General features: G+C 38.4%; 1 protein-coding gene across 2 annotated transcripts in view; it reads left to right on the top strand.

The window, feature by feature from the left end:
- The first annotated feature begins 2,637 nt into the window (after positions 1 to 2,637).
- DECR1 (2,4-dienoyl-CoA reductase 1) overlaps positions 2,638 to 18,933 on the top strand; it is a 34,047-nt gene continuing 17,751 nt past the window's right edge. Inside the window, exons 1-5 of one of the 2 annotated variants that reach the window (XM_072410948.1) lie at positions 2,697 to 2,795; positions 3,871 to 3,971; positions 11,568 to 11,773; positions 13,225 to 13,282; positions 14,624 to 14,710. In XM_072410948.1, the coding sequence (XP_072267049.1) occupies positions 3,912 to 3,971; positions 11,568 to 11,773; positions 13,225 to 13,282; positions 14,624 to 14,710 (411 nt within the window). In that variant the 5' untranslated portion in view covers positions 2,697 to 2,795; positions 3,871 to 3,911. Of the gene's footprint in view, positions 2,796 to 3,870; positions 3,972 to 11,567; positions 11,774 to 13,224; positions 13,283 to 14,623; positions 14,711 to 18,933 lie in introns of both variants that reach the window. The other variant, XM_072410947.1, reaches the window with a different exon arrangement.

The raw sequence follows: 18,933 nt of genomic DNA, 5'->3' as shown, positions 1-18,933 counted from the left end.
ATTTAATAAATCAGGTATATGAAAACAGAGAAGATGGCTTTTTCTGGCAGAACAGGGTATTGTAAAACTTTTAAAAGAACCTTTATTTATAAACAATAAATAAAATATATATTTAATAAATCAGGCCTTATTATGGAAGGGACAAAACTTTTTTGAAAGTGAAAGAAATCCACCGACTGGATGGAAAAATTATTACACATCCATCAAATAAAATACCTAGCTGTCGCCACCATCCACTTTGAACGCTGCTCCTTGTACAGCGTAAAAACAGGCTGACGACTTGACATTTACATTGGCAACACATTTGTTTAGAAGAATGGAAGAGAAGAAGAGAAGAAATAATAGAAGAATGGAAGAGAAGAATAGAAGAGAGAAGAGGAGAGAAGAGTAAATATGAAGAGAGAAGAGAATAATAGAAGAGAAGAACAGAAGTGAAAAAGAGAGATTTAAAATTGATTTATTTAATTTATGTTCTGTACAATCATGTATCTTGTATGTGCACCTAAAATAGAGTGAAAGAAAGAGAAGAAAAAGAACAGAAGAGAGAAAAGAAGAAAAGACAAAAGAAAGAAGAGATAAAAGAAAAGAAGAAAGAAGACCAGAGAGAAGAGGAGACAAGAGATGAGAAGATGAGAAAAAGATAGGAGGAGAGAGAAGAGGAGAAGTATTGTATTTAATCATGTACACATACAGTAGAGTGAAAGAAAGAGAAGAAAGAATAAAAATTGATTTATTTAATCATGTTCTGTACAATCATATATCATGTAAGTGTGCCTACAATAAAATCAAAAAAAGAAAAGACAGCACAAATGATTTAATATGTATTTATGTTCTGTACCATCATATAATATGACCAGCACTAGAATTTGATCAGTTATTTCACATTTGTGTTTGTGGGTTGTATGTGAGAAGCTTCCAGTTCCAACTAGCAGATGTGTGGTATTATTATTATTATTTGCTTCCATATTTAAATGAATCCTATTCAATTCTATTTATTTTCAGGTGAGTAGACTGATATTTGAAAAATAAGTGTATGATATTTAGGGCCACATTTATGCGTTGCAGCTCCATTTATAAAACAGGGAATTTGACATTGCTTCAAACATTCTATTATGGGAATCAATTGCTGCCATTGAACATGGACCTGGAAGATTCCCACCAGATAATGTTCGAAGGAATATCTGATTCCCTGACAAACAATCCCTCAATCTATCCACAACCAGTGGTCCAGCGAGTTCCATGCAGAAACAGCAGCCCAGAGCCTCCTGAGATATGTGACACAAATATCCCAGGGGGCTGCGGCTTTCCCATTCACTGACAGTAACAACAGAAGTGGAGGGGAATTCTCTGAAATATAGTATTAAAAAAACAACACTTCTCTGTTATATAAAAGGAATATCCACACTTTTATATAATGGTAAAAATGTGATGATGAGCCCGCTTTACAGCTCTTCCCAGGAACAGAACCTAGTCATTAAGCTCTATATATCTGTATACACATCTTGCCTTGGGGCAGGAGGCCATTTTTCAAATTCCACCACTATTAAGTTTCTTCACCCTACAAATCAGGAAAGAGGTGATTGTTAGGGGAAGGGGTCACTAATAGGTATAAGAATTATCAAGCCAATGAGTACAATATTAGAGTTGAAAAAAAAAGAGAAGAAATAAGGCTTTTTGTGTCAAGAAAGTGTATTAAAACACAAAATATACTTTACAATAGTGCAAAACAAATTTATATTGTATTATTGTGCTCTGATTCTTTACAAAGTCCTACTAAACTGATACACAAAGTTATGTTAACACATATAAGTAGCTTGTAGGCGCACATGTCTCTCCTATCTCCTGAAGAAGCCCCATAGGGTAAAATGCGTCGGGGATTGGGAAAAGACACTTTTTTGTGTTAACATAAGTTTTAAATCAGAGCACAATAATACAATATTAATTTGTTTTGCACTATTGTAAAGTATAGTTTGTGTTTCAATACACTTTCATGCCACAAAAAGCCTTCTTTTTTCTTCTCTCTTTTTTTCAACCCTACAAATCCGTTCTTATTGACTGGATATTCTGGTGTTGTGTAGCTGAGAGACACATCCAAGGTGACCCCACAGTTGCAGTTCATTGTATATGTGAGGAGTTCAAATGCAGGTCAGCTGCAGGTCACGTGCACCTGTCAATACATTCTGAAGTACCGATTCCTACTATTACTACTAGTAGTATTCCTACTACTAACAAATTTTGCGCATTTAATATGGGTAAAACTAGTGCAGCAATGCACGTCTAGTCCAGCAATGCACGTTAGAATAGATCCATGGCCGGTGTGCTAAAACATTGCAGGGAACAGGGCCCATCCACACAGACCCTCCAGGTAAGTGGCTGCATGGGGTAATAATTCTATGGTAAAGTTAAGTCTAATAATTGCAATCCCAGTGTCCTGTGCCTGGGCAGCTGCTCTGCTGGGCCTTGTAGTTCTCCCAGACCTGCTCCTCCAAGCACATGTCACGTGCGGGGAATCAGCCAATAGAATCCCATCCTTGTGCAGAACCCTGGCAGCGCACGATCCCACCACAGCCTGTCAATCATAAACAGGATGCGTATCACGTGACCGAATCGAGAAACCTTGGCAATAACCCGAGCATGAATAAGGTCCTGTGCAGGAATTTCAATGTCAATAAAGTTTTGTGTCCTTGAATCACCTTTAGTCTGAGTAGCTGGCTGGGAAAGTGATGGCGGCGTTGGTTTCTATGCTGGGCCGGAGGGCTCTCCTGAAGACGGGAGGAGCAGCCTGCGGCCTCAGGGTAAGAGGTATTTTCACCCCACATTTGTGGTATTTGAGAATGGCCTGACAAGAAATAACAACGGACGGTATAACACCGCGCGATGAAGGCAAACTTTGTTGGTCACGTGATAGCGGAAGACAATAATGTGCAGGTGGTGCAGGCAGGCTGCCTAGGCATAGAGTTTTATCAGACTAAATATAAACCAGCAGGATGTTATCGTTTAATAAAACGCAGTGTAGAGGAAGCAGAAGTCCTATTTTACATATTTCCTTCCCACTGCTAATCATTCAGCCACTTAATATCTGTATCAGCTGCTTATTATAACAAAGGATCAGCTGCCTAACAATCTTACGTGTCCCATGTGTGTTAGCACAACCTCTTACATCTGCCCTGTGCGTGTAAGGGGATGACAACTTGGGGTACAATATAGGACAAGAACAGAGTGTTGTCACCCTATAGCATGCTATATAACAGTCATAGCCAGATCATTAAATTATTATTAAACAAGATTTATATAGCGCCAGCATACTACACAGCGCTATATAACACGGAAAGGACCCTGCTTACAATCTAAGAGGTGGGGAAGTAACATACAATAGGAGGGAGGATATATTTAGCCAGATATTTATTAATGTTTGATCAGGCCCGGCATTATTGCAAAAAGAGGCGATGTCCCTCCTGCAATAATCTCTCTTACCTGACTGATCAGCACATCTTTGGTTGTCAGAAAATCGGGAAATCCTGGCTTCCCCTGCACTTGCCTGAACCTAAAGCATTCCTAAACAATTCCTAAAGATAACCCTTCTATGTAAAAGAAAAATATTAATTCTTTTTTTATTTTTTTAAGTGCAACACCCTTGAAAAAACAAAAGGGTGTGCAGCACCGCCCTGTGGTGATCAAGACTGAATAGGAGCGCAGAGGCTCCCGAGATACGTACGTCACACATCCCGGGATGCTCTGCGTGCTCCTTCTGCCAATGCCCCAATCTTGGACATGAACAGAAGGGGAATTTCTTTTCTATTAAGGGAAAGAGCTGCCGATATCACACAAGCGCAGTGAGATCAGCTCTCTTTTTTGTTTTTCCCCTTACAGCGGCTACGTCACTCTGTGACGTAGGATGACTCTATTAAAGGATGACGCTGGACTGGATTGCTGGAAGGACCAGCGTTATCGAGGGATCTGCAGGATTAAAGGTAAGTGTCATTTTTTTGTTTTCAGTTTCATTGCACTTTAAGGAACTCCTGTGCCAATGAAGGTCACCGAAGATTGCAAGATAATGGCAGCCCCCCTCCCCCAGACAGAACAGAGACCAATGAGTATAGCGGGTTTGATTCAGCTTTAAATATTGAAGAATTTAAAGTTGGCATTTTCATGCATATATATATATCCGGTTCCAATTATTTTTGTGTTTAACAATGGGCAGTGTTACTTAGCCAACATACATAAAGCTGAATGTGTGGGTAGGAGTTCTGTGTTATGATTGGGTGCAGCCACATTTAGAGGGGTATTTATTTATTTATTTTGCACACGGGGCACAAGCTAGGATTGGGCTTTACCTGGAACTGTCATATTTTTTTGAATTTCCAATGTATGGAAGCTGTAATGTCTAAGGACTGCTGCTTAACATTTTACATCTTTGCTCCCAGTAAGGTCACCTGACCATCCTAGGATGACTAACACTGATAAATCCCTTTATCACTAAAATATATACATGGCGAGAAACATTGAAGTAACCCTAAACGCTCCGAGCCCTGCCATCTTCGTCTTCTCTTCCGGGGTTCTTCATCCTACGTTACCTGACCCAGGCACGAGATGGGGTGATGAAGAATGAAAAAAAAATTGCCGATGTCACTGTGCATGCGTGAGATCGGCAAATTTTTATTTTTGCACAAAAAGGCTCCTTCTGCGCATGGCCGAGATGCTTGGGCATACTTGGATGTGTGTATGTCATCACTAGGAAACACATCAACACATTTCAACCAAACTTGCTAAGACATATGACACCGCTGATCTTTGTACAGTGCTGTGGTATATGTCAGAGGTATATAAATCTTTAATAATAGTGTGTGACTGTGGGGGGACATTAGAGTGTCAGCTCCTCTGCACAGAGACTGATGGGTCCAGCTCAGTGTTTCATTGTACAGCACTATGCTATATGTCAGAACCATATAAATCTTTATATATAAAATTGGATGTATGTATGTATGTCATCACTAGGAAACGCTTCGAGACATTTAAACCAAACTTGCTAGACATATGACTCAGACTCATGCGAGTGCACCACTGATCTTTGTACAGCGTTGTGGTATATGTCAGAGGTATATTTGCATGTATGTATTTTTGCTCGGTGCCCGTGTGCTCTTTGCTTATATTTTTACTTACTTTTTTTGGACTCTTTTACAAATTTCAGGCCTGTAATAATGCCTTCGGGAAAACGTAAGGCAATTGGCCGAGTGTAATCAAAGGCAAAAAAAAATGAAACAACACCGTAGACAAGAAAATCACTATAGCTTTATTTGATCCCATTTCCTGTATAATATAAGATTGCAGTAAAAAAAAATACCCGGTTATATATATATATTTGTACTAATAGTTCTGCTTTGAGGAACCCCCAGCAACCTCTAGAGTGGTCCCCAACCTGTGGTTGGTGTAAATTTTGTGGTCCACAGCTCAGCCTCTGGTGCACTCCACAGCGGGGGCAAAAGAAGGACCCCGCTTAGGGGGGCACATCGGCCAGAGCCATGGACCATGTCCCCCGTATGCATTGCAGGGGTCGGTGGGTGGGTTGTGTCTCTGGACACAACCAACCCACTGTCCCATTGCAGGCTCAGACGTAAGATGGGAGAGTGGGCATTTCTGGTATCATGACGTCGCATTTCTTGCCCCTTGAGTTACACACGGGTCCCCGCACATGCATGGCCAGGAGTCCGTAAATTTAGTGGTCTGTGACATTCATAAGGTTGGGGACCACTGCTCTAGAGGAGCCATGGTTGAGAATGCATTCTAGAGTTGTAAAACTTTTCTGTGTTTTAATGCACAGTATATTCCACTAGGTGGCAGCATTGATATGATGTGCAGTTTGTGGCTTTATTTTAAAGGAAAACTCCAACTGTGAAAAAAAATGACCAAAAATTCAAAATCTCTTTTTGGGCACATATATAACGCCCCCAACCCTTGTACATTGTCCTGTCACAGTGCATATTTAGAAAACATCTCCAGATCAGTGCCAATGCACTAATCAGATGATAAGTGGCGGCTCCCATTCACTGATGTACCAATGTTGTTTGTTCCTCCTCTCTATAGCCATTCACAGAATGTAAGAAGAATGTAATGCCAATGGGCAATGAAAAAAAATGCATCACTTAAATAGGGCTGATGCTCCTACCACAGTTTGCTAAAACTATGTATGGGCCTTTTTTTAATTTCACTTCTGGAATTGTAGTTTTGATGGAAATAAAGTTGGGCACCAGGGTTGGGCATGTACCACCTGTATCACACTTGTTGCTTAAACAGTGATAAAAAAACAAATTACCTCTGAACTGGCTTTCAACAATTTTGGAAGGTGCAGGTGGTGTCACCACTCCTCACTGCTGTATCCTGGGATAGCTGGGTGTTTGAAGTTCCACAATAAGCACCCAACAGAGCATGGAGAGCATAGAAAGTAGAATTTCAATGCATGGTAATTTTTGTTTTCCTTAAAACACTTTTTTTCTTTTCACCAGTGCAGATGCATTATTAAATTCAGGTAGTGCTATGTGGAAGGGATACATTGCAGTCACTAAGTGTTGATTCTCCAGGGCAGAAATGGCTCATTTCACAAAGCAAACACAGTATTCTTATTTTCAAAAAAGTGATCATTTTCAGTTCATTGAAATGTTAAAAATAGAGTGCCTCAGGCTGTTGTAGGGGCTTAGTCAAATAAGCCTGAAGCACTTTAATGGCAGGATCGCCAGGTGAAAATATAGGTAGAGGGGGAAAAAGCTATTCTGCTAGCACTTTACCCCGATGTCTCTGGCTGCCCATTACCTTTTTGCAGACTTGCATGCACATATCACATGTTTAAATACAATTTTTAGACTGTTTTTTGCCTACTGAGTACAGAGGTAAAGAAAATGTTTGCTTAACCTGGATTGGCATTAAATTCACTGACCTGTGGGATGGGGACAGATAGGGATAACATTTTATCAAAGTATCCAAAGACAAATCTTATTTTTGTAGTTCTGGTCAGTGGTGAGGGATTATAGCACATGCAAGGTTTTTATTGCTGTCTGTATTTCTGCCGGATATATGTTCATTCTGTATTTGTCTCAGTGATCATTTTCATCTACTAGGACTAAGAATGAGGGGAAAACCTGAATTGCTACCAAAATTGAAAGAAAGGGAAGATAATAACTGCTGGATAATAACAGCCAATGAAGGGAGATATATATATTTTTTTGTTGCATCTTTGTACCTATGTAATTGGGAACAAAATGAATGTGTTTTTTGAAAGCTTTCGTTTTTAAAATTGTAGCAGCTATCAAACTTGGTTTCCAGTTGCCACCCTTCCAAGACACTGCAGCTCACAGTAGGAAAGTTTTGGCAACAAAGGCACTCCCGAAAATCCAGAAAGCAGCATGGAGGACTTGGTGTGGTCAGGTGCTAACTAATAAGCTACCTGCTTATAACTAGTACATATATAGCGCCCACATGTTATGCAGCACTTCACAAAGTCTAGTTCACTAGCTGTCCCTCAAAGGGGCTCACAATCTAATGTCCCTACCACAGTCATATGTCATTAGCACAGTCTAAGGCCAATTTTGGGTGGAAGCCATTTAACCTCACTATGGTACCTGGGGGACATCCACACAAACACCGGCAGAACATGCAAACTCCATGCAGATAGTATCCTTGCTGAGATTTTAATCTGGGACCTAGCGCTGCAAAGGCCAGAGTTCTAACCACTGAGCCACTGTGCTACCAGAGCATTAGCCCACCATCCCAGGAACCTGCTCAACAGGTGGGACCTTGAAGGGAGTCCAAGAGAAACTGTGCAGATATTAGTAGTAGTAGTAGTAGTAGTAGTAGTAGTAGAAGGAGTATTTCTTTAATGGCGGGCCATAGTTCTACCTTAAGGAAGGTCTTTTTGAGGTTCTCCAAACTGCTGTTATAAAAGCACTCTCAGGAGACTTGCTTCAATTAACATATTTTAAAAATCTTTATATTTTATTATTCTGTGGTCCATACAAGGCAGGCCACATCTTCTCAATGCAGTGCCAAGATTTGACTTAAAGATTTGTAATAAGTTTCCTTCCCTTGATAATCACAGAGAGTCTCTAAGCTTTGTGTTATTAAGATGGATGAGGAGCCCATTATGTTCGGTGCCTGTGCTGTCTCATTCACTTACTATTCTCACTATGCTGCACATTGGTCCTTTATCCCTATGTGAGGGTGATTGTAGTTATCATTTCAAAGACATCAAATTACTAACAAACACTTCCTTAAGCAAAATGTGAGATTTTAATTAAACGCTTCATTGACTTAGATGCGTTCAGAAACTCACCTTGCTGTGGCTGTTTATTCTGAATTCATCTTGCTTGACTTTTAATTATAAGGGCCAATATATATTTTATGAGGAACCTTGTTCCTGTTATAAAACTAAAATTAGGCTTTTGCCAATTTTATCTCAAAGCTGAACTCTCTAACACGGGGGGATAGAGAATACAGAGGGCCTTTGTACTAAAAGACAGGCTTGGCCACCTTTATAGGTCACAAATTTGCCATATTGCTATGATAAATGCTAAATGCTCATCTTTTCAATATATATTTAGATATGGATTCAGACGTTTGGTTTTTAGATTTTTTTTTTTGCACATTTATCCTTACATCTATTAACTGTATTTTTCCCCCTGAAATATTGTTGGGTGGATTATATCAGTAATTGGAGAATCTAGCAGGGGGGCTTCCTGGGTTTTTATCAGACCCCAAGGCAACTGTGCTGTGGTGCTTGTAGCAAACCAGGCCAAAAAAACTAATTTGGCTTCTCTTGTCCTCCATATAATACCATTCCCACCTTTTGTTTTTAGTGCATTTGTTTGCACCAAACTTGAAAATAGGTTCTGATTTTGTCAAGGCTGGAGAGGATTCACTTTCATCAGTGACGCTGATGAAAGTGAAAACATTAGCTAACAATTACCATTCAGGTTTTCTTGATCACCCAGCTTCCCTGATAAAAGTGTAGCCTCTCCAGAACTTTAATAAATTAGGTCCATAGAATCCCCTACTTACAAAAAGGTCTTTGCAATGCTTCCTCTTCAGTCTTCTGCATCCTAAGTATTTCACATACAAGTTAGCTAAAACCTGGGATTGCATTGGCTAGAAACATTCTCTGGGTCTAAAAAATAGATTTGTAATTTTTTAAATTTGATGACAGGCTATAAAGCCAGCATTGTTGCCCTACAAAATTAGGAACAAACCTAGATCTAAATCCAGAAATGTTGTGTTTACTGCAAAAAAAGGTGTGCTTAGTAAAGTTGATCACAACTGACTGTATAGTTTCTTTGTAACTTCCTACAAAGCAACTTTGCAGACTTATCACTGGGGATCATTACTATTCAGCCTAAACTCGTACACACTGCAGGTGATCATCACCTGAGACCAACGGTCATGCATGTGTACAGCAGTCCCTTGTTATCTTTTATTTATCCAACCTGGCTGATTGGTGAATGACCGAGCAGGGAGGACTGCTTTACTTTCCTATGAAGAAGAGCACAGCGGGGTGCTGCTCCTTACTTCTCTGCTCTCCATAGAACAGAATAGTTCTGTATGTACAGAGCTCGTTTGATCCATTGTGACTGGAAATTCCAAAAGGTCATTTCTGCAACAGAAATCTTTGTCAATTCCATTATAATGCTAAGATATATACAGATATGTTTGTGAAAGGTTATATTCTTGTATATCGGGTAGGTGTACAATCTACAACCCGTACGTGTTCCCTTACAAAGAGGTAAAAGATCCATACAACATTCACTGGTAAATGTAGTAGAGAGCCTAGGTCCCCATACCACTACAGCAATGATTCTGATGCCATTTATAAATCCTATTTAATGTTTTTCATTTTAAGCTCTTTGAGTTTCAGATGTTTTTTTATCTAATTATGAAGATGATTCTTAAAGCAGATGTCACTGGAAATTATTACAATGGATAACAAAAGTGACCTTTTCATTTTAAATTTGTTGGACGTCAAAACCTGCGTTCTCTATTGTTGCAGTATGACATCCCAGCTTCTGTATTTGAGTACATTTAGCACTAACCTTGACATTTTACAACCTTTTATACCGGGAGGGAGGGTAATTGTGTAATGCTCTTCATTTTCACAAACTCAGATCATTACAATTGTAAATTTATAAGATGGGTCTTTTTTTTAATTCACTTCCATATTTGCATATAAAATATAGCAGCTAGCAAGTCTGTGGCATCTGTTTTTAAAATGTAGTCACATTAAGGCAAACGTTAAGTTACTGACATGGTTATAATCCATTCTCATGTCATGTTTATTAAAGCTCTCCATGGTTGGAGAAGATACTTTCATCAGTGAAGCTGGGCAAGCTTTACCCAGCAAGTCTTGCCACCTGTAAGCGTGCCACTGACATCAATGAGGTAATACCAGACTTGCTGAAAGCCTTAATCAGATATAAAAAGCCCAAATTATTGCAGCTTTGTATTTAATAATACATCCTATTTCTCGTCAGTTAAGGGGCTAAAATAATCTTTTATTCTATAGATTATAGCAGCCCTCTCCAACTGCCAGCATTCCTTTGTTTTCTGCTAGTATGCTAAAAGAATGTATGCAACTTTTTTTTTTTTTAATTGATATGATGAGTCAATCACCTGCTTAGTTCAATATTTCTATAATTGACCATAGTTCCCAACTCTGATAGCTCCTGCCGTCAGCTATCAGAGTTGGGACCTGTGGTCTATCTCCTTCATATTTGAAGTGGCAATTCATCTACGTCTATACAGGGATTCCTCTCTGTTATCGCCTGTTGGTTTGTACTTGCCCTCATCATGAGCTCTTGGTTTGCTTTGAGGCCTTTTATTTATTTGAATGAAGATAAGGTACTGTAATGTATGATATATGCTATAAGTAATTATCTGTCCACGTTATTATCCTGATGAAGCGGCATTGACCGTGAAACACGTCGAGACACCCTTTATTGTTGTTAGATGCTATACTGTTAGCTATGAGCAATAGTGATGTTCAGATTGTTCCATCTTGGATGTTAGGACAAATGGCATAATCTTTTATTGGTGTATTTAATTTTGTCTAAATAAAAAGTTTTTGTTACTTTTTTATTTAGTTGCCAATTAAGTCCCCTTTTTTTATGCATATTTCATTTTTTTTTCTAGCATTGATTTTTGTAGATTTCTACATTGTAGGATGAATATAATCAATAGTTTCTCAGCCTTTTTAATGTGGGAGAACCCTCAGAGTAAACTTTCAGGTCTTCAGGAATCCTTGTTATAATTACTATATCCACAGCATATTAGTTTGGTCAATAGTAAAAACAATTTCTCTTGTGTTGCTGGTCGGTGGGAAGAATGTCACTCTTACAAATAGCCAAAAAGATAATTAGTGTCAGGTAAACTGACCTGAGCATTACAAATTATTCATTGCTCAAGGAATCCCTATTAACCTCTGGAGGAACTCTAGGGTTCCACATAGGGAAGAAATGGTAAATAGCTTGTTTTTTGTACACGGGTATTCTCTGTGAGCACTATGGTAATCAATTGCTGTTTTATGCTTACAGGTTTTCAGTCGTGGGACTCCATCTTTATTTAGTGATGATAAGAATGCCCCTCAGGCCAGCTTCTTCCCTGCTCTTCAGGATGTAATGCTACCTCCCAACTCTTTTAAAGGAAAAGTGGCCTTCATCACTGGTGGTGGTACTGGCCTTGGTAAAGGCATGACGATGGCACTGTCCAAACTTGGAGCTGAGTGTGTAATATCTAGCAGGTAATGCACCATCCTATTCTAACAGTGAACATTGGATGTCCAGGATATTATAAAGTCATTATATAATGATAATATTATTATTATATTATTATGATTAAACAGTGTTTATATAAAGTAAGAGCAAGCCAAATAGGATGGGAAAGACCATTCCAAAGAGATGGGGCAGCTCTAGGAAAGTCTTAGACCTGTGCCTGTGTGTGTGTAAGTGGGACAAGAACTGTGGAGGGATTTGAAGGCAAAGCACGGGAACTTAAATTTCATTCTAAGGTGAAATGGAAGCCAGTGAAGAGAACTTCATCCACAGTAACCGGGCTGAGGGAGGTCAGTGATGATTTACAGGTGGAAGGGGTGGGTATGGTTGGAGTGGCTCGGTGTGCAGAGACATCATGTCTGATTTTGACAGTTTTATCTCTAAAGTAGATAAAAGAGGAAAGAGAAAAAGCCGGGGTTTTCTAGGCAAAACAATAGCTATTATTGAAATAGTGGGATATATTCATAGCATACAACACACGTTCAATACAATAATAAAACAACAAATCTATCGTTGAGAAGAGGCTGCATGGGTTGGAAGTCTGAGAGGAAATGACAGTGGAAAAAAAATTTTGCTTGGTGATGGTGAGTTTAATGTTAGTGTTGTAGTCTAGCTTGTAGTCCATAGCGCTGTAATCAGCGCTGAAGCCAGAGTTCCTCCACTTGTGCTACGTGGCATGAGCATTCTTTTTTAAATGTTTGGGGTAATTGTGGTGCCAGGGTCATGGGGTAAGCAGAACGGGGGCAGGGCAACTTTATCCAGAGCCAAAGAGACAGTGTGGTTGAATTGAGTGGCAGCTTTATCTGGGGAGGTGATTTTTTAGAGAGGGTGGGGGTTAGGGACTTAAGGCAATTTGAGAATAGCTTGTGGTCAAGGTTACTGATATCTCTCCATTGACCAGGTCTGGGATGTTTTTTCATTGCTGCCCTGTGTCCCTATTGGAGGAGTTTGTTTTATTTTCTGCTCAATCAATAGACAAAAATGTAGACCTTTACCTATCAATTCCTATTTTGTTAAAGAGAAAATTTCAAAATGGAAATCGGGACATCATAAAGACTTTTTCTACAAAGACCATTGTATAACCACATTTTTTTTTACTGAAGCTGACGAGTTTACACAATCTGCCCATGCTTTTTGAAGTCTCACTGCTTCCTTTGCATTGTCTATAATATGAACATTTTGGTGTAATACATTTTACAAATTGGAGGACAATCTCCTTGTTAAGGCTAATGGTGGGTTCACCTAAAAAATGAAATGCATAGATTTCCCCAGAGCTGTAAAAGGGTTAAATAAAACTTGTAAATGGGCTCACCATCATGTACCCAATACACAATATATCAATTTTAGACTGACCAACAGACACTTACAAACAGACAGAAAACCTTTTATAACTGTGTTTCAAATTTGGTTCTGTTTTCAGAAAATTGGATGTGTTGAAGGAAACAGCAGCTGAGATCTCAGCAGAAACTGGAAATAAGGTAGCTTTATCCCTATTTATTTTAATTAAATCCCCACAGTGTACTAGGTATGTTTTGAGATGTTTTACTTCCTTGATTTTGCATATTTGGATCTGACTTTGTGTCTACGCAGACATATTACTCCACATTATTGCCCTTTCAGGCATGATATATTCATTCTCATTCATACAAATAGAACACACATTAAGGTGCTTTGACTTAGTACTAGAATAGTTCTCATTCATACAGGCAGACCTTGTTACTGTCCTCTCTCTGGGTTATTTCTTATTCATTCATTCATACAGACAAACGCAGTTACTGCTATCTTTTATTTATATCGTGGCAACATGTTATGTAGCTCTATACAAGAAATAGAGGCTGCAGCCTATAAGCTGCATACATAATATAAACAACCATGACATAGAAAAAAAATTGCAAGGGGAGTTTGAAAAAGTGGGTTTTCAGGGTTTGTTAAAAAACATTCAAGGTATTAGTAGGCCTAATGGGACAGGGAAATGAATTACAGAGACTGGGGGCAATGTAGCCATGTGTGAAAAGAGGTCATGGCTGAGGAGTTGATTTATACCGACTGACCCTTTTACAGTTTTATTTTTTAGTAATACAACATATCACATTCATTCATACAGATAGACCTCCCTACTGCTCTTTTCAGTAAAATACTGTTTTCCATTTATACCAACAAATCCTTCTACTGTTCTTTTCAGCAGTAAATTATTTTCTATTTATACAGACAGACCCTGTTCCTGCCTTTTCACTTGATACAATATATCAGTGATGCATTATTTACTACTTTCATAGCGGACCCCATTACTGTCCCTAAACTTAGGCTGGCAGTGAAGTTGAGGTGCTGTTTCCACTTCCTCATGCCAGTGAACCGAACCGCCTCCTTGGGATGCTACAAGTCGCTACTACACACAGCAGCCCCATAGGGAATAAATGAGTCCGCAGTGAGCACCTCACTCCCGCCCACTGTCAAATCTGTTGGTGCTGGTTCTTTATGAAATAGCACTGCAGTGAGAATGACTGAGCAACTGGCAAGATGGCTGTATAGCTGTATGGGATCACTTGATTCCAAGGAAGGTCTGAATCCAGCCTTAGTGATCTATTATTTTTGCCAGTCATACAGACAAACCCAATACCATCATACCAACTTTGAAAGTAAATTTTAACAAATTATGAATCAGACTAAAATGTGGGAACTAGGAAGAAAGGAAGCGCAGGTGACTTGAACAAAGAGAACCTGCAGCTCCCCTTGAATGTATAATTTCACTTTAACTGTTTTGTATATTAGAAGTATTGTGTCAGCAGCAGAACTTTTGATTCTCTTTTTTTATCTGACAGGTCCATGCTATTCAGTGTGATGTACGAGACCCTGAGTCTGTAAAACAAGCTGTTGCCCAGTTGATTGAGGTGGCAGGACATCCAAATGTAAGTATGTTTTTCAGGATATAACCTCATACAATTCTAATTCCATAAATCTTTTTCTGTAAATTAGTGTACTGGTATTCTCTATTTTGTACCTTGATATGCAGCTAGTACAGCATGAATACGATAAATAATGTATAAACTGATCCAGTATCTAATTTCTAATTGTTAAATTGAAGAATTTAAATATTTATATATCATCAGTTATATTGGTCTTAATACATTGTGGGGTTGATTTAATAAATTGCATTTTAAGTTCTTAGCTGTCCCCTCTACTCTCCAATGTTTTATAATAGCAAAGTTTGCCTATTTTTAATAAACAGGATTTATATAGCGCCAGCATATTACGTAGCGCTGTACATTAAATAGGGGTTGCAAATGACTAACAGTGACACAGGAAGAAAAGAAAATGAACTCTGTGGTATCTCTGCTGTCTGGTCTTTCAGGGGCTCCTGCAGCCTTCTTGCATCTTATCCAACCGACATTGACAGCGTTCACATGCTTTTTTAATAATCCAGATTAACAGGGCCAATTACTGGATTTGAAGTTAGGGGAACTATGATTAATGTTTGTTAGTTAGGGGAGTGATATAAATGATATTGTACTTGGATAATTGGTAAGAGTGTAATAGGGAGTTTTGACAGGGAGCGAAAGGAAGGCATTCACACCTGGGTTGAGGATCCCATACTGCAAACATAATATAAGAGGCAACTGAAGGCTCTGAAGGAACGTGGAGGCAGCAAGTGAATGCAAACAAGTACAGCATTTAACATTAAATAGGTGAGAAAATTAGGCAGGCTTGTTTTAATGACGTGTTGTCTGTTACTGTATAAAATCCTCACTGAATTTATCACAAACAAAACAAAGTAAAAAAAAATATATATATATATATATTCAGTAACTTCTGGAGCAAGCTGTGCTTTGATATGCAAAATGAAACAACTGCAGAGTTTGCCTTGGTCATTAAGGTGTTACAAGAAGTTGCAGAACAGCAAAAGATTTCTTGTGCAAGTCATGTAAACCGTCCCCATTTTCCATTTATTACATATATACAGCAACGCCAACTTATTGGGCCTGATTTAATAAAGCTATCCAAGACTGGAGAGGATACGCTTTCAACCGCCAAGCTGGGTGATCCAGCAAACCTCAAATGGCTCTGGCCCAGAATTTAAAAGTAGGATTCAAAACATTTGCTAGCAAATATTTGAATTAATTCCATTCCAGGTTTGCTGGATCACCCAGCTTTACTGATGAAAGTGTATCCTCGCCAGCCATGGAGTGCTTTAATAAAACAGGGCTATTGCATCCATTGCTTGCGGACATTTTAATACATTATTCTAAATGGCATGAATACATTTTAATAAATTAATTACTTACTGTTGCAGGTAATTTTAATTGCACTATAGTGTTTTCTCTGTTAATTCTTTCCCATAATAGATTTAAACCTTAATACTTAATAAAATATTAAAGAAATCATACTTAATCCTTCCCACATATCAGTTCCAGTGGTCCATATTCCAATAAATGACTAACCACTCAGGGAGACCAGGCACTTTTTGTGACTATAACCTCATATTTTGGCCTGATGGGTTAACTTCCTTCGACTCTGTGCACATTTTTTTTTTCTGAGGACATTGTGCGACTTGTAGTTTGTCATGGAAGTCGATCAGCATCTGTGTGCTGTGAGGACTAGTGGATATCCTGCTTTTCTATGTTCTATCTGCCTGTATTCTCCACATGTCTTTTCTCTGCCTGTGGTCTATACATGTCTTCTCTAAACTCATTCAGTCATTTTATCACCCGCTGGACTTGAATTGGTAACAGATGTGTCACATCACTCCCCAGTTCCCTTTTTAGTTGTGCCTTCGAAGACCTTTTCCTCTTCCCTTGATATATCTTTTTATGGCAGCACACTTTGCATTTGTATTGCTCCATTAGTGGCCTGCCTAGAAGACTGATGAAGGCAAATGGACACATCTTTTATTAAGGTGTTCTCACTATTCTGTTTGAAGTATAGTGTCAATTGTTTAGCAGATGAGCAAGAGAAAATAGATAAAATTACACATTGATTTTATCTTTGTCTTTCCCCTTCAAGGATATCTTCGTTTGGCTATTAATACTCCATGCACACAAAATGCTGAGCAATATTAAAGTTCTGGATTTTTTTTTTTTTTTTTAGTAAACTAATATCTGGAATATTGACAAAAACTGAAAGCTTTTCATATTGCATAACACTAATGCAATGGTTAAATGACCGAAGGTTTCCTCTTGCCTTGGAAATGTTGTTCATCTGGAGTTGTATACATGCTGAAATGTATCTTCATGAACATTCTCTGTTCTAGTTGAAAGATATTTTAACCCCTGACATACATCATTTCCACATCACTTTCATAACCTAGTACATGTAAAACATTTTACCAAACTTCTTTATTTAGGTGAATGTTCATCTTGTATTATACAGCAATCTTCTAGAATGTACAGGCATTTACACAAAGCAGGGTAAAAAGGTATCTTTACTGGATTTAAGAACAATGTATGAAAATTGGTTAAAAGGCACAGAAAAAAAAATGTGAATTCAGCGATATACAAAAAATTAGACACATAATTAATTAGCTTACCTATTTAGTTTGAAAGAGCCAGTTAGTTTAAAAAGTGATGTTGGAAGGAAACAAAGGAAGGCAGGAAGTGAGAACACACGGCCATATTTGTTCAAGATCCCTGACCCAACTAGTCTAAACAGATATTTTGGCCTGATTTCTAAAAGCTCTGCAAGGCTGGAGCGGATAGACTTTCATCAGTGAAAGTGGGTGATCCAGCAAACCTGGAATGGATCTGGTCCAGGACTCAAAACATTTGCTAGCAAATGATTTTGAAGAAATCCATTCAAGGTTTGGTGGATCACCTACCTACCTTAATAACACATCCATAGTAAATTTTGTAGCACTGATATGAATGCCAATGCCTACAGCCCCAGTCCTCTCCGCTGCTTTGATTACTTTCATGCAGATCTATGCAAAAATCCTTTTTTCCTGTGAAGGCTGATTGGTAGAGTTAGGTCCTATGTACCAAGGTTTGTACATAACAACACAAACCAAAAGGATTCCTCTCACATCATACTATGGCTATACTTTGCATTGATTCCAGAAAATTTGTACATTTTCTAAGAATGACTATAATCACTTGAAATCAAGTCCTGTGTATCTGTAAGTATTAGGTAGAATTTTTTTTTTTTTAAGTTTAAAGGGGTGCTTTTTGTCCCCCCCCCCCAAATGTCCTTTGCTAGCTATAGGAATGTTTCCCTATTGGATCTGCAAAAATGCAGCGTTCTTATTTTTTCTGCACAACAAGTTAATGGTTAGCGAATCTGGAAGTCAGAGGAAAAATTGCTTTGTTTTTGTGGTGGCCCTAAGTTGTTGTAAACTGACCGAAACACAACTCTAGAGTCTTTGTTGTGATCTTTGGGAATAGAAAACTTCACAATAAAATAATCTATAAAAGTCAGAGATGCCTTGTGTTTAAAGTTGTTTTTTTTTTTTTTTTTTTTTTTAACTGTATGTTTAGAATGTCAGCAGTATATTGTCCATAGTCAGGGCACAGGATCACTTTATGTTTTCCTAGCATTTCACATGATTCCTGATATCAGAAGTTATTCTGGATACCATTGTAATAAAAAAAATTGTTGCTGCCATTTACAATTTCAAGATTTTCATTTTCACAGCTTAGTAAGGCAATGGTCTGGAACAACCACAGGTACCATGCTTGTTTACTGGCTACATACTTGTTTTGGGTTTGTGACTCCCTACTTATTGTAGATAGATACATGGGAAGTATTGTGGTCTTGTATGGATTAATTTAATTCCAATGGCACCTCAACACACTGAGGTAAGCTACCATATTTTGTGGTGCTCTGTATGAGAAAAAAATGATGCAAGGCCAATTTTTGGTAGGTTGGCAACCAACTGAATTTATGAACTGCCATAATTCAATTCACACTAACCCAGCACATCAACACATACACATGTGCGTGGTACCATAAACTACAAATCAGCCCAGAAAATAAAGTATCTACTCCAAGAGAACAAGCCAGTCTAAGGACTGCTTTGACGTGCCATTCAAGAATAGCAACCTAACTGTGAATATGCTCTAAACAATATACTTTTGAATCTGAGATTATGATGCAATGTTTGTGCAAGTCATTTATATTTTAATAATATGGGGGAGGACAA

Source organism: Pyxicephalus adspersus, chromosome 5 (assembly GCF_032062135.1).
Source record: "Pyxicephalus adspersus chromosome 5, UCB_Pads_2.0, whole genome shotgun sequence".
In the NCBI taxonomy this organism is placed as follows: Eukaryota; Metazoa; Chordata; class Amphibia; order Anura; family Pyxicephalidae; genus Pyxicephalus; species Pyxicephalus adspersus.
The sequence above is the reverse complement of the archived record's forward strand: the minus strand, read 5'-3'. Positions and strand labels throughout refer to the sequence as shown.